Source organism: Euprymna scolopes, chromosome 10 (genome assembly GCF_053919585.1).
Source record: "Euprymna scolopes isolate OS-2025 chromosome 10, ASM5391958v1, whole genome shotgun sequence".
Classification (NCBI taxonomy): domain Eukaryota; kingdom Metazoa; phylum Mollusca; class Cephalopoda; order Sepiida; family Sepiolidae; genus Euprymna; species Euprymna scolopes.
The window spans coordinates 30,768,948-30,795,365 of NC_136491.1; the positions used below are offsets into that span (position 1 = coordinate 30,768,948).

The 26,418-nt window shown below is 31.4% G+C and overlaps 2 protein-coding genes across 3 annotated transcripts in view; one reads left to right on the forward strand and one right to left on the reverse strand.

The window, feature by feature from the left end:
- The window catches only part of LOC145285900 (uncharacterized), a 202,720-nt gene extending 179,064 nt beyond the window's left edge, over positions 1 to 23,656 (forward strand). The window contains exons 4-8 of the mRNA XM_080134367.1: positions 6,262 to 6,374; positions 9,329 to 9,532; positions 13,645 to 13,795; positions 17,734 to 17,797; positions 21,765 to 23,656. Coding sequence (XP_079990493.1) covers positions 6,262 to 6,374; positions 9,329 to 9,532; positions 13,645 to 13,795; positions 17,734 to 17,797; positions 21,765 to 22,962 — 1,730 coding nt within the window. The 3' untranslated portion in view covers positions 22,963 to 23,656. The remainder of the gene's footprint in view (positions 1 to 6,261; positions 6,375 to 9,328; positions 9,533 to 13,644; positions 13,796 to 17,733; positions 17,798 to 21,764) is intronic.
- The window catches only part of LOC145285901 (serine--tRNA synthetase-like protein Slimp), a 378,960-nt gene continuing 358,760 nt past the window's right edge, over positions 6,219 to 26,418 (reverse strand). The window contains exon 18 of one of the 2 annotated variants that reach the window (XM_080134374.1): positions 6,219 to 6,408. The gene's annotated coding sequence lies outside the window, so the exon portion shown is untranslated. The remainder of the gene's footprint in view (positions 6,409 to 26,418) is intronic. The other variant, XM_080134369.1, reaches the window with a different exon arrangement.

Here is a 26,418-nt window from a genome sequence, read left to right on the forward strand (position 1 = left end):
ATCCTTGTTTTATCGTTATTTCCATGGAAGGTGCTCGTCTGAACTCCAATTTCTGGTCCCCCCTCGCAAATCTTTCATGAAAAATACCCGTCTAGCTGAATCCACTGTGAAAAATTTCCCCCACTCTATATCTGTGCCTAAATCAAAACGCGGATTCCATGAACAAAGCTTCTTTCTTAGAACTGCATGCCTGTGGAACTCTGTTCCGTCTGCCTGCTTCCCACCGGACTACAACTTGGATGTCTTCAAGTCCAATGCTAACAAATTCCTAATGAACCGCCCCCTTAAGTAAACACTTCATCAAATCTCCACACTAACGTAATGTACTTGCAATAACCCTTATCCCTGAGTGGCTTCTGGGCCTTGATAAGTGGTGATCACTGTGTAAAAAAAAAAAAAAATAAAATAAAATAAAAAAATCAGCTAGTGCAGGATGTATCAAGTTAGACTACTTTTTCTTTTTTTTTTTTTTTTTTTGCACTCTATTTAAAAGGGAGAGACTATTGATTGGTGCACCAACTGGGTGAATGGTGGCTCTGTAGGAGTAGGATACTGGCAGGTCATTATAAGAAACCTACCTGCTTTGGAGTAAATTTGGCAGTATATTCTATGTATTTGTTCCAATTCATGTTTCATAAGAATGTTAGACTGAGGAATTTGAATATTGAACTCTATGACAGGGTGTTATTGGCCATGACGCCTAGTTTTTTATTAAGTTAGTTTACTGTTATAAAGAGTCATATCAAGGGAAATAACTTATATTTAAAAATTTTTTTTCAACAATTGTAGCAAAAAAGTTTGGTGCTTCTTCAAAATATTGGATTTAAAGTAAAATCAGTGATATCTACTTAATTGTCATGTTACAGTAATGAACATATCCAAAAATTATGACAAACGATGAGGTAGAAAATTAATTATTAATGAAAACAGTTTTCGAAGACAATTAGCGAAAATTGAAAGTTGCTAAAAAAGAAACCAGAGAGTTCAAAGGAGAGGTAATTATTGTCTGTAAACTTTGAAAATTTTAGGCCAATTCTAGAGAAGTTTTCAAAATGGACTTTAGTACATTAAATCAGAAGGATATTTATTTTTATTTTTGAAGTAATAAATGCACATTGTTAAATTTCCTTCAGGCGCATCGACTTTTGGCAGGTTTGTAATTGTGTTCTTGAAAGAGGTAAATGCAAATAATACCACACAAAAAAAAAAAAACGAAAACTTTGAATTCAACAGTTACCTAAAACAAAAAAGTATATATGTTATTGTTATTTATGACGTTTATATTTTAATAAATTGTGCATTAATAACATTGCAAGCTATGATTTGGCCTTCGGGTCAAGATCAAAGTGTAGTATCTGTTCAGATGCTGCACTTCAATTTTTTGTTCTCTCTTAGTGGAGGAGAAATCCTTCACGACTGAGACAATTTTTATTTTTGTTCCTTTTCTCCACGTTAAAAAACGACCCTAGTGTCTAACTCTGTCCCGTGGGGAGGCATTGTAAATAGGAATAACATTGCAAGCTATGAGTTACCTCCCTTGCTTTTGTCATCTAACCAACAAATATGGCAAAACTTTTTTTTCGATGAAGATTGAAAAATCGTATTTTATTTAATAATGCAATAATATTTAACTAATTATGGCCTGACAATTGAGTAGCTGTCATTGCTTATTGTTGAAATTGACATAAAAAGTAAGATAACGTTTTTAATAAAAATTGATCTGGGCAAAGATAACTGGCAAACGTTACTATGAATTATTTGGTGCTTATTCATTATAAGAATGAAATTCGAAATACTGAATTTCAAGTGAAACCAATTGTTTCTACTTAATAGTCATGTCACGGTAATGAACATATCCAAAAATTACGAAAAACAAAAATGTAGAAAATTAATTATGAATGAAGATTGTTTTCACTAATTGTCATGTTTGCATTTAGTACAAGGTTCGTACAGATGTGAAAAGTCCTTGAATTGTGACTTTTGCCTATTATTACCATGAAAAATCCTAAAAAAAATAAAGAAAATGTCTTGAAAGGCCTTGAAAATTGTATTCTTTATGTTCAGTAAAAATTTGTGTTGAAATATTAAAAATAAAATCGAAATAAATCTTATTTTTTATTTTCATTTCTAATTTTTGGGGCGAGGGGGGTAGTAGTGCGGCTGCCATAAATAAAAATGGTTGCCCCTCTGCAGACGAGATTCTTAATGGAGACCCCCCCCCCCAAAAAAAAAAAAAAAAAATTGTGATACCCTAAAATGAAACTGGCCGGGCTAAAAAAAAAAAAAAATGGACAAGATGGTAGCCATAAAGAGTTAATATTTGAAATGAAATGAATAGCATTTAAAATTATTAAAAAAAAAAATAAATAAAATAAAAAAAAAAATAATGCAAGTAGGTTACAAAGTAACCATGGTAGCATCTATTTGTTGTATATTTGTTTGTTTTTTTTGTTTTGTTTTTTTTTGAATCGCTGTGGATTGTAAAACACCGCAAATTTTGTCTGTCTTGAAAAGCCTTGAAAATGGACATTGAAAATCTCCAAGAACCCGTATGCAAAAATTACAAAAATTATAGAAAATTTATTAACGAAAATATTTTTCAAAATAAATTTCAAGTTTATGCATAAATAAATAGCATGAAGTCAGGGGAAGTAACTGCAGTCTGTCTTGTTACAATTAATGGCAAATATCAGATTCATGAAATTGTGAAAGTACACATTTCATGTAATAATGCAGTAATATTTAATTAATTTGCAACATGGCGATTAAGTAGATGAATATTGGATTTTAATAAAAAAAAATTCATTTTTCGACTTCAGAATTTCACTCTAATAACGTAGACGCACCAAAATGTTCGTGTTTTAAAATAATGAAAACAAAACATGAAATAAAATTATGATAGAAGATATGGTAAATATATACTTTAGAGTCCAAAATCATTACAATTGGTGTTCTACATGAACCCAATCTCTCTCACAGACGTGATGTTGCTAGTCTCAGTCTTTTCTACAAATACTATTATGGCATTTGTTCTTCAGAACTGTATGATCTATTCTCTGCTTCCTTTGTTCCAGCTCGTTGGTCTAGTGGTCTTCCTCAAGTTGCTATTCTGATACTTCATTATAATACAGCTTCATATTCCAGAAGCTCCTTCCAAGAACTGCAAGCTTAAACTCTTTTACTGGTGACTGTTTTTCTCCCACCTATAGCTGGTGTCTTTTCAATATTATGGCCACTAAGGGACCTCTCGTCTTTTCAATAATCATCTTTCATTGTTAACTTCTTGCATCAAGTGGCTTCATGTCGTGTCTCAAACGAATTCCATAAACAAAAAGTCAATTTTGCATGTAAATTTACATAAAAATGAAACCTTATTTATTTTAACTATTTTTTAAAACTAATCTAATTTTATTTTCATTTCAAAACAAATTCCAAACAGTTTTGTTTCTTCCAATGGAAAAGTTATTTTCATTTAACTACACTTTGCCACCCTAAAGTAACAAAAAAAAAAAAGAAAGCTACGCTTGTTTTTTTTTGTTTGTTTTTTTGTTTTGTTTTTTTTTGCTTTGATTGCACCAACTGATTGCCTGACGTAACATGTTGCTCAAACAATGTGCCTAAATTGCACCAATAGCGAATCATCAGGAACCAGTTGTCGTGCTTTAATTTATTGTACATAGTAAAACTGTTTTTTTTTCCTTCCTTTTAGATTATTTTTATATTTAATTTAAACAATTTTATTATGTTTTTTGTTTTTGTTTTTTTTTGTTTTTTTTTCATCGTGTCTGCTTTACATGTTGACATGTGGTGTATGGCTTCTTTTTAAAATAGACTTCCAAACTAACTTATCTCTGACTGAAGAGATTTTAATTTTTTTTTTTACTTATTATTACTGTAATTTTCACTTATGTATCCTCTTTTTTTCTTTTATTTTTTTAATAATTATTACCAGGAAACCACATTATTTATTTATTTTTTTTTTAATAATTATTACCAGGAAACCACATTATTTATTTTTTTTTTTTTTTTAAATAATTATTACCAGGAAACCACATTATTTATTTATTTTTTTTTTTTAAATAATTATTACCAGGAAGCCACATTATTTATTTATATATATTTTTTTTTTTTAATAATTATTACCAGAAAACCACATTATTTATTTATATATATTTTTTTTTTTAATAATTATTACCAGAAAACCACATTATTTATTATTTTTTTATTTTTATTTTTTTAAATAATTATTACCAAGAAACCACATTATTTATTTATTGTTTTTTTTTTAGAAGAAAGAAAATGTTCACCTGAAAATATAATCATTGACGCAACTGTATAAATCTTTTACAGCACAAATCCATTGCTCTTTCTGTTTCTTGTAAAATCAGTTCTATCTATCAATCTAAACATTTTCTGACACCCAAAGCTGTTCTCTATCTCTACAACTCTACTATCAGACGATGTATGGAGCACTGTCGTCATATTTGGGCTGGTGAATCTGTGTCCCAATGTGAAAGTTCTTAATAAATTGCAAAAACTTAATTTAATTGGTCTCCATCTTTTCTTCACAGACGTGATGTTGCTAGTCTCAGTCTTTTCTACAAATACTATTATGGCATGTGTTCTTCAGAATTGTCTTATCTATCCTCTGCCTCCTTTGTGCCAGTTTGACTCTCTGGTCTAGTGGTCTTCATCAATTTCGCTGTTTTGATATATCATTGTAATACAGCTTCTTATACCAGCAGCTTCTTTCCAAGAATTACAAAGTTAAGGAACTCCCTTCCTGCTCACTGTTTTTCTTCTACCTAGCCTTGGTCTTTTCAAGACTAAGATCAAGAGGCATCTCCTGTCTTTGCGATAATCATCTTTCATTCTTGTTAGCTGCTTACATTAAGTGGCTTCATGTCTTGTCTCGGGCGATTTCCATTTAAAAAAATTCACAGCATGCTATAACGCTATTCTGTTATTTATAGCTGTATTGCAAATTTTGAATTACCGTATATTTCGGCATATAAGGCGGCCGTCAAATAAGACGAGATACAAAATTGGAGCAAATTTTCATAAATGTATCATATATCGGTTGTATAAGACGACTGCTAAATTACGAAACCATGTTTGTTTAGCCTAGGCTAGAGATTGCAACACCCGGTATCTTATGAAATATTGTTTTTTAAAGATGATTTTTTTGCACTTGAAGGGTCGTCTTATACGCCAAAATATACGGTATTAAAATTTGAAATTTAAGTGAATCAAAACAATGTTTTTTGTTTTTTTTTTTTAAAGAAATATTTATTTACCTTTTAAACATATGAAGCAAGTTTTTGCCTCTGTCAAGATTTTATCAAGGCCCGGAAGCCACTCAGGGATAAGGGTTATTGCATGTACAGTATGTTAGTGTGGGGGTTTAATAAAAATGTCTACTTAAGGGGGCGGTTCATCAGGAATTTGTTTACATTGGACTTGAAGACATCCAAGTTGTAATCAGGTGGGAAGCAAGCAGACGGAACAGAGTTCCACAGGCGTGCAGTTCTAAGAAAGAAGCTTTGTTCATGGAATCTACGTTTTGATTTAGGCACAGATAAAGAGTGGGGAAAATTTTTGACAGTGGTTTCAGCTAGACGGGTGTTTTTCGTAAAAGATTTGCGAGGGGGGACTAAAGATTGGAGCTCAGACGAGCACCTGCCATGGAAATAACGATAAAACAAAGACAGGCTCACAACATCTCTTCTATGGGAGAGATGCTGCAGGGAAGAGAAAAGGGCATCCCCCACCAAGCCACGAAGTCTATTTTGTACTCTGTCAAGGCAGGATAGGCTGTTTTTAGCAGCTCCTGCCCAGATATGGCAGCAGTATTCCATCCTTGGGTGTACCTGGCTTTTATGTAGATAGAGAATTGCATCAGTAGTGAAATATGTTCTTGAGCGGTAGAAGGATCCCACCATCTTTCCAGCGACTTTGGCAACAGACTTGATGTACGTGTTCCATTTCAGATCAGAAGTAAAGGTCAAGCCCAGAAGCTTGTCAAAACACGGGGCTTCTCCTAGACGAGAGCCATCCATTTCAGTTGATGGCAGATAGGGAAATATGTATCTAGAGACAGAGGTTTCATCTGTCGAAACATGAATATAACAAATTAAGATAAAAATGATAATCCAAATAGTCCATTATTATTAATAACAAAATATTGAATATCATTTATTCATTTAATTTATGAAATATTTTATTTTTATTAATTGTTTTTTTTTTATTGTTTTCCTGCAGATGATTATGTTGTTGTACATCCAGAGAATTCAGAGACAATGCGACGAATCGGTGCTAAGGGATGTCCTTGTATTCTCCACATTTCTCCTTGGGGTGTCACGTTAGCTCTCCAAGTGAGTTACTCTTTCTTTTTTTTCTTCTGTCGGCCTTGGAGGGAAAATAATAATATTAGGTTGGTGCAAAAATAATGTAGTTTTATATATACATCAAAAAACGACATTTTTTGCACCAACCTAATAATAATAAATAAATAATAAATAAAACTTAATGGATTTATTCAGTTAGACATTTAAGTTAAAATATAAATTCACATGAAAATAATGGATGTAATTATTTATGACATTTAAAAAGCCAGATGTTATGAAACAAATTTCTAATATATGATAAGACTACATATAAGCCATGTTTCTTTCAGTTGGGTTAATCTTCTTCGATTTTGATTCAGTTATAAATCAATATATTAGAAATATTTTTCGAGGCAAATTTTCCAGCATTTATTTCTACAGTTTTCAATACATAAGTAGAGATCAATAATAAGAATTTTTTTTTCAATAATAAGTTTTTTTTTTTTCAAATATTGTAAATAACTATAAAAATATAATCATGTTTTACTTGTAAATCTCATCAGGCATGTCTGCATATATATATATATATATATATATATATATATATATATATATATATATATATATGAGCAAACAGTTAATAAAATATGTTAAAAAACACTTTGAAATGAGTTAAAAACATATTTAATCTGAAAAGGAAACACTAGATAAATGGATAGTCCTTAATCCGCGGAGTTTCGAAGAAATACTCTCCTTCTCATCAGAGGGTAGGAATTAGCAAAATGCGGGATCGGATTTTGCATGCATATATATATATATATAGAGAGAGAGAGAGAAAATAAAAAGGAACAAACCGTATTATGTGTTCATCAACGTTTCGTCTTTATTTCGAGACTTCCTCTGGATGAATGAGATAAGGAAACCAAAAAATATACCTGTACAAAATATTTTGTACTGGTATATTTTTTGGTTTCTTAATCTCATTCATCCAGAGGAAGTCTCGAAATAAAGACGAAACGTTGATGAACACATAATACGGTTTGTTCCTTTTTATTTTCTCTATTTTGTCGGAATACTATTTCCATTATTTTCATCATATATATATATATATATATATATATATATATAGTGCCAGCGAAAAGAATGTCCACACTTGTAATTTTTTCAAAAAGTGTAAATTTAAGCTAAATTTAATGTTTAAACAAACTATACCTCATTTGATTGGCCTTTTATTCCTCTATAATTTTACCTGTTCATATTTGACTTTTAATTGAGATATTCTAGTGTTCACATAGGACAATCAAATGAGGCATAGTTTGTTTAAATAGTTACATTAAATTTAGCTTAAATTTGCAATTTTTTTTAAAAATTACAAGTGTGGACTTTTTGCTGCCTGTGTGTATGTATATATATATATATATATATATATATATATATATATATATATATATATATAAATTCTGAGTTAAAATTGTGTAGAAATACAACAAAATTGTTTGACAAAAGAGTACAAATAATTTTAAAAAATTTTCTTTACTCCATGGATTTTCAATGAATGGCTCATCTCATCAGAAGAAATGTTATTAGCAAAATACTTATTAGCACATAAATTGAAAATTTTTAAAAAATGGTGTAAAAAGGATATTCCAAGTTAAAAAAAAAAAAAAACAGGAGCAGTTGTAAAATCCAATGAATATTAATATCTTCCAAAATAAATTGTGTTTTTTTTTTTTTAAGTATATTCCAGGCTGGAAAATAAAACCCAAGTCTCGTATATTTTGTAACTGATTATTTTCAATGTGGTATATTTCTTTGAAAATTCCTTTAAATAACTCTGGCATGATACTGGAATAAATCAACTGAAAAGCAGGTTTTATTTTTTATACTTTTTGCTGATAAATTTCTTCTGTATTTAATTTTTAGTAAATTAATATATATTTTTTTCTATATTGGAGTTTTTAAATTATAATAAATTGTTTAAATTATAATAAATTGTTGGATAAAAAGGGAGAAGAAATTTATAAATTGTGGGATAAAAATTATAATAAATTGATAAATAAATAAATAAATAAAAAATAAATGAATAAAAAAAAATAAATGAATAAAAAAAATAAAATAAGAAAATACATAAAAAATAAAATAAAAAATAAATAAATAAAATAAAAATAAATAAAAATATAAATTAAATAAAATAAATAAATAAAAAAATAAATAAATAAAAATAAATAAATAAAAATTATAATAAATTGTTGGATAAAAAGGGAAGAGAAATTCTCTTAATTTACAGAAAATAAGATTTCATTTGTACATAAATAAAAAATAAATGAATAAAAGAAATAAATGAATAAAAAAAAATAAATAAATAAATAAAATAAAATAAAAAATACATAAAAATAAAAAATAAATAAAAGAAAAAATAAATAAAAAAATAAATAAAATAAATAAATAAATAAAATAAATAAATAAATAAAATAAATAAATAAAATAAAAAATGAATAAAAAAAAATAAAATAAATAAATAAATAAAATAAATAAATAAAATAAAAAATGAATAAAAAAAAGTAAAAAAATAAATAAGTAAAAATTATAATAAATTGTTAGATAAAAAGGGAAGAGAAATTCTCTTAATTTAGAGAAAATAAGATTTCATTTGTACATAAAACGCTAATTATTATAAATTGATAAATAAATAAAAAATAGATGAATAAAAAAAATAAATGAATAAAAAGAATAAAATAAGAAAATACATAAAAAATTAAATAAAAAATAAATAAATAAAAAATAAATAAAAAAATAAATTAAATAAAATAAATAAATAAAAAAAATAAATAAAAATTATAATAAATTGTTGGATAAAAAGGGAAGAGAAATTCTCTTAATTTAGAGAAAATAAGATTTCATTTGTACATAAAACGCTAAAGAGAGCATTTGAGAAAAGTTTATGATATTTATCCATTCCTAAATGTTTCTCTAATTGTTTTATAACTTTCTTCTATTTGTAGTCTTCACGTCGTGTCTTAGCGCAATGGCCTCTTAAGAGCATCCGCTGTTATGAAAGCTCTTGCCAGGGCCAGTTTACTTTGGAGGCTGGACGTATCGCCCCAATGGGAGATGGCCTATATATCTTCAACACACATCCAGGCCAAGATGACGAACTGTATGATTTGTTAGACCAACATGTTGTTAACGCTTTGCAAAAAATACGAGTAAGTATCTTCACGTTTTGATTTTTGAGATAAGGATTAATTATTCATATTTGGATTCTTTGGACTACTGTTCTCATCTTGAGTGTTATTTTCGATACTTTTGCAGAATTTGACCCGGATGTTTGGGATTTTCTGTCAATTATGGCTCGGGCTCAACCGGCAGTCACCGGATTAAGCCAAGCAAAGTAACAGATGCAGACAAATTCCAAAACAAACAAACCGGGGAAAAATTAGAAATATAAAAAATAACAAATACCTACTGTAAATTTACTGAATATATATATATATATATATTTTTTTTTTTTTTTTCTTTGCAATTTTTTTATCAACAAAACTTTGTTTTTTTCAAGAACCGTAAATTGTTAGGTGAAAGTAGTTTTTTCTAAAAAAATTAACTTACATTTTTGTTTTTTAAATTGGCAGTAAATAAAAGTTGTTTTTTTATAAAAACCGTAAATTGTTAGATGAAATTACAGAAAAATTTTTTTCAAGAAAATTTGCAAATTATTTTTTGTCAACAAACGTTAAAAAAAATAAAGAGAAAAAATATCACCCCAAAAATGATTTAACAATTACATTTTTTATACAAAAAAAAAAAAAAAAAAAAATGTTGATTTTAGTGTTTCAACATTTGAACAACGCTTGGCTTAACCTGATGATTACCAGTTGAGCCTGGGCCATAATTGACGGAAAATTCTGAGGATCCGTGTTAAATTCTGTAAGAGTACCTTATTTTCATAACGTTTATGTCAATGTAAACTCTGATCTTCTTCAGGTGTATCTCGTTGAACTCTGGGAATCTTTCTGTTAAACACAGGAATCTGTACAGAATCACAAACAGGAGTAGCATGTTCTCATTCTATCAGCCACGACTAAGGAAGAAGTCCTAAGTAATTCACAATTATATTTTTCAGTTTCGCCCACACTGAGGATTGAACCTTCAACCTCTCTTAAGCCGTGGTAAGCAACCCATCTAGTGATGGCGTCATGATAAAAAAATACCCTTGATAGCCCTGGCGAAGCATCAAGTATTCAGCTATGAACAAGATTTGAATTACACTGCAAACTCATTTAGTGAGTTCGATCTCGGTTGCGGCCGCATACGACAACGTGGAACTGAGCCCAAAAACTTATGCATTTTCAGCATTATTCATTACCATCTGAGCTAAATACACATGCATATCAAAACTTAAACGTATAAAAAAATTAACATTGTTAAATGTATACACGTTTACTTCGACTTATGCCTGCCAAATTCAAACTTTTTCAAATTTGACCCCTTAGCAGCTATTTTTACCAGTTAAAAAAAAACAAATCAAATTTGTTTCGCAGGTCTGAATCCCCTGTTCATCAAGTTTCAACTTTGCAGACACAAAATTGTAAGAGTACTTTAGTAGATCATTCCTCAGACAAACGAGTTCACACACACATATATATATATTATAAGTTTGCAATAATCAAGACAACAAAATATCACAATATGTTTATTATATTTATTTATGGTTATAGTCATTTCATAACTATTTGGACAAGCATAAACATTATTTCACTAAAAGGTATTCCAAAATGGCTAATCCTCAGGCACAAAATACATGTACAAAAGCTTACACAATTATCTATCTACATACATATTAGTAACCTCTCAATTCGCCTTAGTTTTGTATATTTCTTTATTTGGTACTTGTACAGTTTAACCAAGACATTAAAAAATGAAAATATTGGGAAAAGGTTATAATGTATATATGCATTATGGAACGAAGTCCCCCGAAAAAAAATTTCACTTAATTTCATCAAGTAGTTTCTTTTTTACAGCGAAAAAACAATTTGTTATGATCCCGAGCAAAAGGTTCGATTTTTAGGAAGAAAAGCTAGTATTAAAGATGGGGAGGGAGTGTCGGCGCTTTAACTGGAGTTATCTCCTCGTGGCGTGTTTAAAACATTCCATAATGGCCGACTTCAACGCGCTCTCATAAGAACGTGTTTTTTCGCTTAAAAAAAAAAAAATACTCGATAAAATTACATTAAATTTTTTTTTCGGAGATCTTCAGTCCAAAACGGATACGTACAATATAACGTTTTTTTTTTTTTCGATATTTTCATTTTTGAATGTCTTTATTAAACTGTACAAGTACCCTTTATTTAAATCTATCGGTTCCAACATTGATTATTCTCTATTTTCTTTAAAAACACTGTAATGAAAAGGATTATTCACATCCTTTTTTAATAATATTTAACTCCTTATACTATTTATGTACTTGCGTTATATAATAAATTTTATATTATAATTTCGCAATAACCAAGACAAGAAAATATCACAATATGTTTATTATATTTCTTTAGTGTTACAATCATTTCATAACCATTTGGACAAGCTTAAACATTATTCCAGTAAAAGGTATTCCAAAATGACTAATCATCAGGCACAAAATACCTATGCAAAAGCTTACACAATTTCTTATTTACTAATACAAGCAGTGACACTCACCTCTCCATCCTTCATTTTATCGGTTAATATTGAATTGTGTATTTAACTTACTTTTGTATTTCTTATTTTATTTATTAGATAATTGTTATTTAATTTTTGTGTTTTTATATTTAATATTTAAATCATCTTTTAATTTTAGTTTATTGGTTTTGTTTGTTTGTTTTTTTGTTTTTAAATAATTTACTATAAAATCTGAGACTTTCATATCTAGATACATATATTTACTTAGTAACCTCTTCATTAGCCTTAGTTTCGTATATTTCTTTATTTAAAAAAGATTATTCACATCCTTTTCTAATAATATTTAACTCCTTATCGTACTATTTATGTACTTAAGTTATATAATAAATCTCTAGTTTTCCACCTTCTCTGTCGTAAACAAAGCAGTATGATTTTAATTACTGTACAATCAAATCAATTCAAACAAAGGGAAAGAACTCCTATATAACCACATTATTCAATTTTAATTTTCTATATTTTCTACTAATTAGTTAATATAATATTTTGATTTTAATCATTTATTATATTGGTTTATATTTGAATAGAATTATTACTCTATAATTTTTAGATCCTTCTGGGTTAATTTACCGGTTAAATTATTACATATTTAGTGATTTAGTCTATTTTAAACTGTTATAAATGGTTTGCTTATATATTGAAATTATTGATTTCCTCTTCCTTTACCATATATATATATATATATATATATATATATATATATATATATATATATATATATATATATATATATAAAGTAACAGATGTCACGATATTGTAGAATTAAATTCACAATGTTTTATTCAAAACAAGGAATAAGAGAAAAAGTGAGAAAAATTCCTTATTCCATGGAGTTTAAAAGATAGGCTTTTCTCCTCAGAGGAAAAAACTTTAACAAAAGGTGTGTGTGTGTGTGTGTGTGTATATATATATATATATATATATATATATATATATATATATATATATATATATATATATATAGTCTTGGAAGTTTTTAACCTTTAAAACTCTAAAAAAAAAAAAAATTTTTATCATTCGTTAAAAAAACTATTTAGTCAGTCAATCATTTAATAACCTGCAATCACTGCATCAACTTGCTCTCTCGAATTCACTATAGTACTAATGTAATTTAAGGGATCATCAGTTGATTACCATGAAACACCATTTCGAGGATTTAAAAACAAAACGGTATATTACATCATGGCTCCTCAGCAGTGTTGATCAAACACCACCTCCCTTGATCTTAAGGAGAAGACATGTTACAAATACTAGATCTAGTTTCCTATTATACTTAATTTATCTAACCTATTCGTGTTATAAAAATGAATTTCTTACCTGTGAGATTCATCTGTTTCCAAATTAAAATATATATATATATATATATATATATATATATATATATATATATATATATATATATATATATATATATAGTGTGTGTGTGTGTGTGTGTGTGTATAATCCCACAGAATATATTTTTTTTTTCTGTTCAAAATTTTTATTTATTGTATCTCATCTATGGACTTTTTTTCTTGTTTTAATATACTTTTATATTTTATCTACTTTTAATTTTTTTTTTCTGTTGGAATTTCAAAACCTATGTGTGCTGTTTTATTTATTTTTCAAGCCCGGCCAAGAGACATCACATCATTTGGAAGACTATGTGACAGAAGCGAAAAGATTGCAAGCACTCACACATGTGTCTGTTTGTACTCAACATCAAGAAGAACTTCCCAGAATCTTGCAAGAAAGTTGGAACTTAATCCTACCTTCACTTGGTACCGCCATTTTCTCTTTCAAATTTACATCATTTAATGTTTGATTATTTATCCATTAAACCTCTTTAGTGATTATTTGAATCAATAATCCCATTTCAGTTTTCAAATATATCTATATCTAGAAATGTGAACGTGTCTGTGTGTCTACATTTTCCTATGCAATAACTCTGTCAATTTTCAGTCTACACTCGAAATTTGATATACAGAATACTGAGATTTAGGAAAATCTTTGTGATCCGTTTTCGGCCAGAAATTCGGCTGTTAAGCGGCAAAGTTCAACGATTTGACCTTTGAGAACTCTACCAAACTCCTCCGCCCATTTTGGGTCTAAACACTTGAAATTTTAGATATAGGTTCCTTGGACATGGATCTAACTTAATAACTTGATTTGAGCCCTAAACAATAAATGTTAAGGGGTTATAATAGGAGTCAAAGTAAAAAAAAAATTGGCCGCTTTTTTTTTTTTTTTTTTTTTTTTTTTTGCTCGACATACACCTCCAAACACCTGGGCAATGCCGGGCTGAAATGCTAGTATATCTATAAAAGTGAAATTGTTTGTGCGTGTGTGTGTGTTTCTGTACATTTCTCTACCAAACTACTCTGTGAATTTTCAGTCTACAGACTCAAGATTTGACATAAGGGGTATTAAGATTTGGGAAAATTATTTTAATCGGTTTTCAGCCAGAAATTTGCCTGTCAAGGGGTCAAAGTTCAACAATTTGACCATTGAAAACTCTACCAAACTCCTCCGCCAATTTTGGGTCTGAGCACTTGAAATTTTAGATGTAGGTTATTTGGACATGGATCAAACTTTTTTATTTGATTTGAGCCCAAAAGAACAAATGTTAAGGGGTCAAAATTGGGGTCAAAGTTTAAAAAAAATTGACCTCTGCGATCTCTACTAATTACTCAGCCAACTTTTGGTCTAAACGTTGAAATTTTATTAAAGTGTATTCAGACATAGGGCAATTTTTTTTAATCGGTTTTTGGCTTTGGGGTCAAAGTTCAAAAGATTTGACTTCTGCGCTCTCTAGCAAACTCCTCCGCCAATTTTAGGTCTAAACACTTGAAATTTTAGATGTAGGTTACCTGGACATGAGTCAAACTTTTTAATATATATATATATATATATATATATATATATATATATATAAAGTTATGAACGGTACATAGGGCCCCAGCAAAGTATTAGAATAAATAAGAATTTGAAAATATGAGTATTATCAAATAAATATTATCTTGAAGAGGATGCTCAGTATTCTAGATAGAGCATTAATAAACAAAAACATTTGAACATTTATTGATACAATAATGTAAAGTATCAGCAGTTAATATTGTCGTTTATGTATTATTATTTCTCCTTAAGTACCTAATTGATCTAGAAACATATATCAATCAATGATCGTATTCGATGAAACAATCCAAGTCAAACAAACTGCCATTTTGACACTGACAAGAAAGTTTGGCACTTACCTCCACCACCATTACCACCACTATCATCATCATCATCATCATCAGTAGCAGCAGAAGCCACAGGATGATGTGGCTCAATGGTTAACGATACGGATATGCAACCTGGGTGTGCCAAGTTCGAACCCAGTTCGTTCCACAGAAACACTTTCACTTAGGGATGTTGGCAACCTTCAGGTGATCTCTCTCGTAAGCACCTGCTATCCTTCTAGAAATAATTCCTAACAGAAAGATATTGGGGAAACGAATGCCAACAAAAAATCATCATGATGAAGGATGCTTAACAAACAAACAAACCAGCAATGGCACCACCACCACCACCACCACTATCACCACCACCATCATCATCATCATCAGAAAGAAGCTGAAAGTAGGTGGGCAGAAAGGATAAAATCCATTCAAGTTTATAACTCAATAAAAGAAAACTTAAAATTGGTTTGTTGACAGAAATGTAAAAAAAAACAAAATATTTTTACATCAAGGAATGAGAGTTCATATAGAAACATTGTTTTAATTTGAAAAAAAAACAAAAAAACAACTGTGAACATGTTTGAATAAAATAAAATACGCATCAAGTGCGTTTGAAAGCCAAATCACAACGTAATATTAGGAAAATAAACAAATATTTTACTTGCTTGAAATTTATCACAAATATATTTCAGAGGTATACTCCATCTTCAGTGTGTTGTTTTGTTTCTTTTTTTTTTTCTCCTTTTTGTCTTCCTTGCCATGTTGAAAAGTTGGAGAAAGAAGTCTGTTTGTAAAGAGTCACGCGTTGTATCTCAGCGGTTGTATTTTGAAATGTTTGAACTGTGCGTAGGCAACGTGAGAATAACGTCAAGGATGAGAGTTCATATATTATTTCTCCAACTTTACAACATGGCAAGGAAGAAGAAAAGAAAAAAAGAAACAAAACAACATACTGAAGATGGAGTATACCTCTGAAATATATTTGTGATAAATTTCAAACAATTAAAATATTTGTTTATTTTCCTAATATTACGTTGTGATTTGTCTTTCAAGCGCACTTGGTGCGTATTTTATTTTATTCAAATTAAAACAATGTTTCTATATGAACTCTCATCCTTGAAATATTTAATATCCACAAGCATATGTTTTATCTTCACAACTACCATCAGTTGAACGATATTTCAATGAAAATAAACTAGGAATTTTAGCTAAAGAAGGAATTGAGCTGAAAAGATTATGTAATCTATGAAATCAATTGGAATTTCTTATATGAAGAACACGGACTGAAAATTCCTGTAATTCACTGGTAATGCAGGATCAAATACCAATTTATCAGGTGAAATGCTATTTAAGTGTAACTTCAACAAAATCAGATTGAATTTTTTTTTATATTAGCTATATTAGCCTAGCTTGGCTACCCAGTATTGCCTGGGCCATGGGCAGCAAAATAGAAAAATTTTAAAGAAAAAAATGTGTAACATTTTTTCTTTAAAATTTTTCTAATCTTATCCTTCTATTTCTATCATAAGTACCAATTTTACACGAAAAGTCAATGGGGAAAAAAATAGCTCTAAATGCTGACCATCCATCCCTTTTGACTAATTTTGTTCCTGTCGATCCTCAAAAGGATGAATACTAAAAAAAAAAAAGTGACCATAGTCTGTCCGAAGTAGTGTTGAAAAAGAATACACTAATTTTGTGTAACTATTGCAAGTTATTTCATAGTTTTATCAATAGATAAGATTCAGCTAGACATTCTTGGGCAAAGTGTTCACATACTCTCCCCTTACTCTAAAAATTTATATTTCTCAGCCCTTCCCACCTTTTATATTTTTCAACCTACCCCGTTTCCCAACCCTGTCAACTATTCAAATTGTTTATCTCAACTTGGTCCTGGCTATGCCTTTCAACTACATCCAATAGTGTGGCCCGAATTTAGGAAGTGTAGATTACCCATTTGTTGCCATTGCTCTCAGATCCACTCGTCCAGAATTTAAGCTAATAAAAAAAAAAAATACCAAAAATCTTTATAATGTGTATACCCGTCACGGAATGAAGTTGTCATATTCAAAAAAAACATGTAAATTGATCAAGTAGATTTTTTTTTTTTTTAATTAACTAAATCAAATTTTATGAATAAGCAAAAGGGACTGTTTCGTGTTGCCATCTTGAAAAAACAAGGGCAGATAACTCCACAATAATTTAAACTTGTTAGATCAGTCTTGTAATACTAATGATTTTATATTAATCGCTTAAAAATGATTTCCTTTTTAAAAAAAAAAAAATTAGATCAATTTATATGATTTTTGGAATATGACATTTTTACTCCATGATGACTAGAGCTAGGACAACAGCATATTCTTTCCATTGTTTTGACTCTCGAGTGTGTATATATATCAATTTCGATTTAGGTCGAACTGTAGTCTTGCACCATTTTCTTTTTTCTTCTTTTTTAACTTCAATGTAAATATGATTTTTCTTTTCTTTTTTTGTTCCAGAAAGCAGTAGGCGCACTTCTGGGCAATCTTCTATTCCACCACCACGGCCTGAACATTTACCAAAGTAAGAAACAGTTCTAGATTTGTTTTTTTGTTTTTTTCTTCAACTTTAACACATTCGCTGCCAGGTATAGCTCTATTAAATCGTCATTGTCAAGCTATTTTTTCTGCGAACTCCAAAAAATAAAGTCAACAAATAATCCATATGATTAATAATACGGAATATATATTAAATTTGTATTTATTTATTTTTAAAGGAATTGTCACAAATCTTTTTTACTAAAGGAATCGTCAGTGTTTCCAGTTTGCATATTGTTTGTAATAAAATAACTTTTTTTATAGAAATTAGCCATTTTTTTTTGCAAGGATTGCAGGGGCCACTCTTTATAAATGTCAGTTTTTATCAGTTTGTATATTTTTTTGTAATAAAAATAATTCAAATCAGCTTTTATTCATAGTGAATCATTCAACTTATAACTTATTTACGTATTCAATAGAAAAACAAATACATGGCAGAGACCAAATACAAGATAATATGTGTTATTTAAAGATGCTAGTTAAAGTTATTAGAAAAAGAATTTCGTTACTACGAGTTTACTCGTAGCAGGCAAGACATAGCAAATACCAGGGTACGAGAATACTTGTACCTATTTACAATGCCTCCCCACGGGACAGAGTTAGACACCAGGATCGTTTTTTAACGTGGAGAAAAGGTACAAAAATAAAAAATGTCTCAATCGTGAAGGATTTGTCCTCCACTGAAAGAGAACGAGAAATGGAAGTGCAGCATCTGAAGAATAGATACTACACTTTGATCTTGCCCAAAAGAGTACGAGAATACTTGTAGTTGGCAGCAAATGTGTTAAAGAGTTTCAAAAGATGTGTTTGCTGGAAGCTATTATTTACATTACATTAATCTCAATAAATTTAATTTGTTTTGGCGATTTGAGGTAAATTGCTCAGTCGTTTCCATATTTTTCAGAATTAACAAGTTCATGATGATTGTAATTTGAAAAGCCATGTTTACTTAGAAAATCATTCTTTATTTTAATTACTAGGGTTAGGACAACAGCATATTCTTTTCATTGTTTTGACTCTCGAGTGTGTATCCATTGATATCTTATATGCTTTTATATAGAGTGATGTGGTTCTCGGTTGATTAATTGTGTCGGATATATACTCGAGAGTCAAACTAATGTTAATATTCTGTTATCCAAGTCATAGTTATTAATTTACTAATGAAGAAAAAAGTACAAAGAAAGTAGTTAATATACCTGGCATGATACGGGAATAAATGTTTGTTAGTCTGGTTTGTTTGACGGCATATCAACCAGGTATGATTTATTGGGTTTGTATTACAAACCACAGAGGTAAGAAAAAGTTGTCAAAGAATAAAAAAAATGGCCGCAATGTCTCTTTACATCTTTGAAGTGTCGATAATCACTTCAAAATAAGAGTGATGTCGTTCTCGGTTGATTAACTGTGTCTAACAATGTCAGATATATCCTCGAGTGTAAAAACAATGAAAAGAATATGCTGTTGTCACAGCCCTATTAATAACAAGGAAATAAGTGTGACAATTCCTTTTTTTGTTCTTTGTTGTCGTTGTCATATTTGGTTTAATATTGTGATCATCTTAATGTACTTATTTCACATGAGAACGGAGTAAGAATAATACATAAAATATATTCGGGGCAGACAAAAAATACTGTATATTTCGGCATATAAGGCAACCGTCAGATAAAACAAAGTACAAAATTGGAGCAAATTTGAATAACTATGACAGGCCCTAAATTGGCATCTAAGCTTCAGCCTCTGTCCCATCGACGAAACGTTGCATCCCTCTGCCTGTTCTACAAGTATTTTAATGGTGAATGCTCTGACGAACTGCAGACACTTGTGCCTCCACGACGTAGACACCCTCGACAAACCTGACAGGCAGCTAAATCCCACCCCCACACAGTAGAGATCCCTAGATGTAAAAGATCTTTCTACTCCAGTAGTTTCTTCCCCAGAACCGCTAGACTCGGGAATTCCATTCCAGGTTCCTGCTTCCCTAACTGTACTGATATGCAAAAGTTCAAGTGTAATGTGAACCGACATCTTGCTGCCCAAATCCCAACATAGTGCCCCAGTAGTTGCTGCCCCTGATAGTAGCCCCCTACACCAAAGTGGCAATGCGCCTTGTTTGGGGTGAAAATGTAATAAAAAAAAATTTTTTTAAATAAATATATCCTTTGTATAAGATGACTGCTTAATCACGAAACCATATTTGTTTAGCTTAGGCTAGAGATTGTAACATCCGGTGTCTTTTGAAATATTGGTTTTTAAAGATGATTTTTTTTTTAAACTTTAAGAGTCGTCTTATACAATGAAATATACGGTAACTATCATAGAGAAAAAAAAAATTATCCAATTGCAAATATTAAATGTAGTTGTTCCAAGCAAAATTTGGTAGTATCATTCCAGTCATAGGAACTTTGTAAAGTATTTCAGGTAAAAAACAAAAAAGAAAAAAAAGATATTAATTCAGTCAGGATCGGCAGTGATTTTCCTTATGTATCAAGACGAAAACTTACAACTGAAAAATTCAAAGTGATTCAATATATGTATGGAGTATTGCTGCCACATCTGGGCTGGTGCATCTGCTACTAGTCTCTCGCTCCTTGACAAGGTTCAAAAGAGAGTCGCAAACCTGATAGGCCCTGAACTGGCATCTAAGCTTCAGCCTCTGTCCCATCGACGAAATGTTGCATCCCTCTGCCTGTTCTACAAGTATTTTAGTGGTGAATGCTCTGACGAACTGCAATCACTTGTGCCCCCACGATGTGAGCACCCTCGACAAACCCGACAGGCTGCTAAATCCCACCCCCACACTGTAGAGATCCCTAGATGTAAAAGATCTTTTTACTCCAATAGTTTCTTCCCCAGAACCGCTAGACTCTGGAATTCCATTCCAGGTCCCTGCTTCCCCAACAGTACTGACGTGCAGAAATTCAAGTGTAACGTGAACCGACACCTTGCTGCCCAAATCCCTACATAGTACCCCAGTAGTTGTTGCCCCTGATAGTAGCCCCCTACACCAAAGTGGCAATTTGCCTTGTTTGGGGTGAAAATGTAATAAAAAATAAAAAAATAAAAAAAATATATATATATTTTATAAAGCGATTCTGATATATGATTGATTCGTTCTTTTCACATTTGTCTATAAATATAATCGTTCAAATCATTGCAATCATACTTAGCACAACCAATTTTTTCAGTTGGTACCGTCCATTTGGTGTTCTGTTGCGATCGGAAATACATACCAGTTGAAGTTCTGATCTTGACAATCATTCTGACAGACTAGGCCATTTTGGTGGCCTTTTATCTGTTGGGTGAAGGCATCCCTTCTGGATAGCTCTAGGAGGATTACCATCCCAGGCCTTGCCTTCCGTCTTTCCAGTGGAGAAAGTTTATGCCTTGTTGTTTGAGGTGCCCTCACTGAGGAATGTCAACAGGGACTACTCAGGTATTTTTCCAGGGCCAGAGTGCTTCTTCTTTATGGTGCTGACTCAATTCTGCCCACCATCCAACCTTGTGGGTCCTGGATATGACCTTAAACTATATCCAATGATGAAGCCTCAGCTTGCAGGCTTTGAGGGAGTGTGGAGCCACCCTTTAATTGCCATTGCTCCCAGGTCCACTCTGACCCGGAGTGGTAGTACCTGTTAGGGTCCCAACTATGGGTTAAATAGAAACCGACTTGAAAAAAAAAAACAAATATATTCTATTAAAAAATTGTTCTTCAAAATCTCTGGATTCGGCATTAAATAACCTGGAAAGTGTTGATGTGCCATAAAACAAAAACAACCAACCAATCCAACCTTGTGTCACATCCCCCAATTGTGGGAGGGAGATAAATATCTACTCAGTAAAATTATGCCAGAAATATTGCAACAAGTTGTGATAGAGTTTTTTTTTGTTTTGTTTTTTTTAAACATCTCTTCTTTTACTTATTTCTTCTTTTTTTTTTTTTTTTTTTTCCACAGTTTAACCAATGGAGATGTCCCCCCACCACTTCCAACACGTTCTACTACAGGATTAGCAGACTTTTCTCCACCTTCGGAAGCCTTTGTCCCGGATTTTCGTTCATTGCGCCTCCATCCATCCCATAGTCAGCCAGCACTCCAGCGGCGACCTATCGACGAATCAAATCAGAGCGTACCCGAAATGAGTTCGGCAGCGAAACGACCCGGGTATCTACATCCAAACCTGCGGAAACCAAGGTTGGTTTCTCAGTCAGAAAGCTTACCAAGCCCTGTTGAAGTGGAGCGTTTTTCCGGTGTCTTTGAATCTGAAGGGGACAACGACACAAATTCTCAATATTTAACTGCCTGTCAATCACCCGAGCCCCCAACAGAAGGTGACGCTGATCAGACAAGCAACGAATCAAAACTACGGAACAGGTTAAAGTCGCGCAGTTGTGAGGACCTGAACACCTATCTCAAAATGTCTCGACTGGAAAAACCCGACCAAGACACAACTTCCCCACCAGCAGAGACGGAAAAAGTAAATCCCGTTGAGATTCCTCCCGTTCCATTCCCACGATTACAAAATCTGCGGAACAGTTTGTACTGTGACAGCAGTAGTTTGACGAGCTATCGCGTAAGTAGAGTGTACTATGGAAACGTCGGCAAGAAGTCGAATGGCGTATACGAGACACCAACAGCGGGTGTAACTGAATTAAAAAATTTCTTCGATAACGGGGAAACCAAGAAAATGCGTAAATCCGTTTCAAATCCAAATTTCTTCAACATTTCCAGTAAGGACAATTCAATGGGGCAGATGGTAGTTTCCCCAGAACCGAACAACCTGAACACCAACAACAAACAGAAATCTACCTACAGATCCTGGAAGAATCTTTTTTCTGACCGCAGGAGAAAGTCCAACCATGATACCACCCAAAACGGCGTTAGCCATTCTTCCACAGGGGGTGATACGTCACCTCTGACGGATCGTCCGATTAGCAAGAGCCGGTCTAGTAGTTTTAGCCGCAGATCTTCCCAGGGCAATCAGGCACCGGGCGCGGCAGTTACAGACACTTACAGCGCGGCTGGTATGAAAGGTGTACGTATGACCCCTAAGACTAGATCTTACCGTCGATTGAAAAGTGAAAGCAGTGTTACGGCTAAATCCCCAGTTAAAGATGGTAACCCCCCAATTGCGTCGGTGGAATCTCTGTGTTAATATTTGATCCTGCTGCTGATTTGATTCTGGTGCTCTGGTAAATGTGCGAGTATTTGTATAGTAAACGTTAGAAGTTATTTCCAACGATATATTATAAATAACACTTTTTTTTTTTTAATACTTTGTTTACTTAATAGTTAATGGGTTATCTGCGAATTTCTGAAATATTTCGTAAATCTGACAGAAGGCTAAAACATTAAGGTGAGAATGAATTTTATTACTTAGTAATATTTTGCGATTGGTGCTATTATTAGGTTGGTGTGAAAATAACGTTTTTTAATCAGATATATCAAAAAAAAATCAGATATGCCAAATATATCAAAAAACATTATTTTTGCACCAACCTAATATATTGGTGTTCTAAAGAAAAGAAAATTTTATGTTTAAACTTTGAAAAAATAAAAAAAAATAAAAATTAGGATATGAAAGTTTATAACCTTTGCTGTAGAAGAGGTTATGTTTTTGGTCAGGTTAGTTTGTATATAACTTTGTGGATATATTGCTTGATCAATCATCACCAAACTTGGTCAATATATCGGTCATGATGTTAAGACTGATTTAACTTTGGGATATATTAAAGGTCGACAATATATTATAAATAACACTTTTTCTTTTTTTTTAACTCTGTTTAATGTGGAATAATTAACGTTTGAAAGTCAATAAAATTAAATAGACAGGCGAGCTCCGTGGTTAAGTGTGAGATATTACAATTTATAGATGATATAAAAAGTTTTAAGAAGTTGTGAAGCAAGCGAGCGCTTCTCTGAAAGAAGCCTTTTGTGGGCACCGAGGAAAAGCGTACATACATACATACATACATACATACATACATTTTCGCTTTTATATATATAGACTAGCAGGGGGGGGGAGTACCCAGCGTTGCCCAGGTGTTTGGAGGGGTATGTTGTTTTGGGTAAATCAAAACTCCCGGGGGGGGGGGGGTTAAAATAAAATAAAAAATTTTTTTTGGTAGGTGAGTATGAGGATCGAACCCGAACCCTTGAGGCGAAGTTGGAAATTAAAGTGTGAAAAAAAGAGTGCGACGTTAACCATTGGCCCACCGCGAGATACTAACAGAAACAGGTTTGAATTTATTTAATTACTTAGATTTGGCAGGTGCACGTTTTAATGACTTAATGAGGTCAACTTTGACGGCGGGATAGTATTTTATTTACTGCGGGAACGCGTTTTTTTATTTTTATTTTCCCAAGATGTTGGGGGGGGGGAAGCTCCCCTTGTCCAAATTGAATAGCAATTGTTTGATATAAGAAAAATATTTCCACATTGATCAAAGCTGCTTGCTTTCAGATATTTCCTCTGATAGACGGAAAATACTGCCAGAATTAGTGTCACTTTTATTATAGGAAAAAGACTAATCCACATGCGGCGAGCGACAAATGTTGAAGATTTATCTTCCCGAAGTCGAGCAAATTAAATAGACAGGCGAGCTCCGTTGTTAACTCGGAGATATTATAATTTCTATGTGATATAAAAAGTTTTAAGAAGCTGTGAGCCGACCGACCGCTTCTCTGAAAAAAAAGCCTTTCTTGGACATACGCAAAAAGCGAATGTACATACACACATTTTCGCTTTTATATTATAGATAGATGATAATATTAAAGTTTTATTTCTGTTTGTTTATTTACAGTGCATGTCATAGATGACGTCATAGATGACATCCATTGTGAACAAACAGACAGGGATATAACTTCATTATTATTAATTTGCAAGATCAATATTTTCTATTAAATGCCATTTGCTGTGTTTCAGATATAAATATATCTATCATATACCACCATCTAAGTATGATACTGGCCACAGAAGTATTATAATTTGCAGAGGAACCAGTTGATAAATTAATATGAAGGTGGGCTTTATCACAGTGAAATCACTGCAAACCTTAGGATTCCTCTTCCCACCGTTAAGAGTGATTGTCTAATTCATCAAGAAAAATAACAAAATTAATATTATCTCACCTTGGTCCATCACGACCCTCTGACAGCAACTGTCATTATATATATATATATATATATATATATATATATATATATATATAATTAGTTCGAAATGGCGTAATGTAAATAAATAATAAGGTAATTGCAGTTTCTCTTCCAATTTTTGGATTTTTTTAATCATGCCCAAATGAATTTTATTTCCTTTTCTTGGATTGATTGTTGCTATTTTTTCTGATGAGTTAAGGGCAAAATAGATTCACTGATTGATATAATAATTAAATGAATGATGTTGTGCTACAAAACAGATACTGTCAAGAATTGTAAATGTCAACTGAATTAAAGGAATAAATTGTAAGATGGTCAACATCTTGAAATTTGGAATATAGACTTTTGCCATTCATTCATTATATGCTCTGTAATTACATTGAGCTTCTTAAATGAGGATTGGTATATATGAAAAGGGAATGTAAGTGAACAAAAAAAATTTCCACAGAAATATGTATGTTCATCACATGATGAATTCTCACGAGAATGAAACACAAAGTATTCTGTGTAGCTTAACTGCCACATATATATTTTCATAACATACTATATATGGTAAAGAGTGCCAATCTGTGCCAGGTTTGAAATGGCAGATAATAGTCAACAAAGATTGAGCCCAATCAAGAGCTTGCATAAAAAACAGCATGTCCCCAATTATTGTTGGTCCTGGATGTGACCTTAAACCATATCCAGTGGTGAGGCCCCAGCTTGCGGGCTTTGGGGAGTGTGGAGCCACCCTTTAATTGCCATTGCTCCCAGATCCACTCTGACCCGGAGTGGTAGTACCTGTTAGGGTCCCAACTATGGGTTAAATAGAAATTGGCTTGAAAACAACAAATATATTCTATTAAAAAATTTTTCTTCAAAATCTTTGGATTCGGCATTAAATAACCCGAAAAGGGTTGATATGTCGTAAAACAAAAACAGACAACCAATCAATTGTTTAAGAGACTGGCAAGTTTGTAAAAGCTCACACCTCAATTAAATTAACAACTGATGGCAATACTCAATACCGAGTTTGCTGCCATCATCTTATGTGTTCATTCACAGATAATTGTCTTGTATAATGAGAAATTTATAATGCTTCCTATATTTACATTATCAGCTACCTAGAGTGCTCAGATCCCCATTACAAGCAAACTAAATTTACACGCATATATATTTATTTTGTGTATCTATATAAAATATTATGAGATATAATATCTTATATATTGATTTTCAGTATTTACTGCAATGGTGCTCAGTACATTAACAGAGCTAGATAGTAAGGTATGAAAATATATTTATGGCAATTAAGCTATACAGAGGCTTTCATCAGGGAATTGTCTGACTAACATATACAAGGTGAGTCAAAAGTAGGTGGACAGTAAAAAAAAAAAAACAACTTTGATTTAGAGATCATGTATACGTACAAGTACATGTTATAAGACAATTATATTAATTTTTTTTTTTTTTTTTT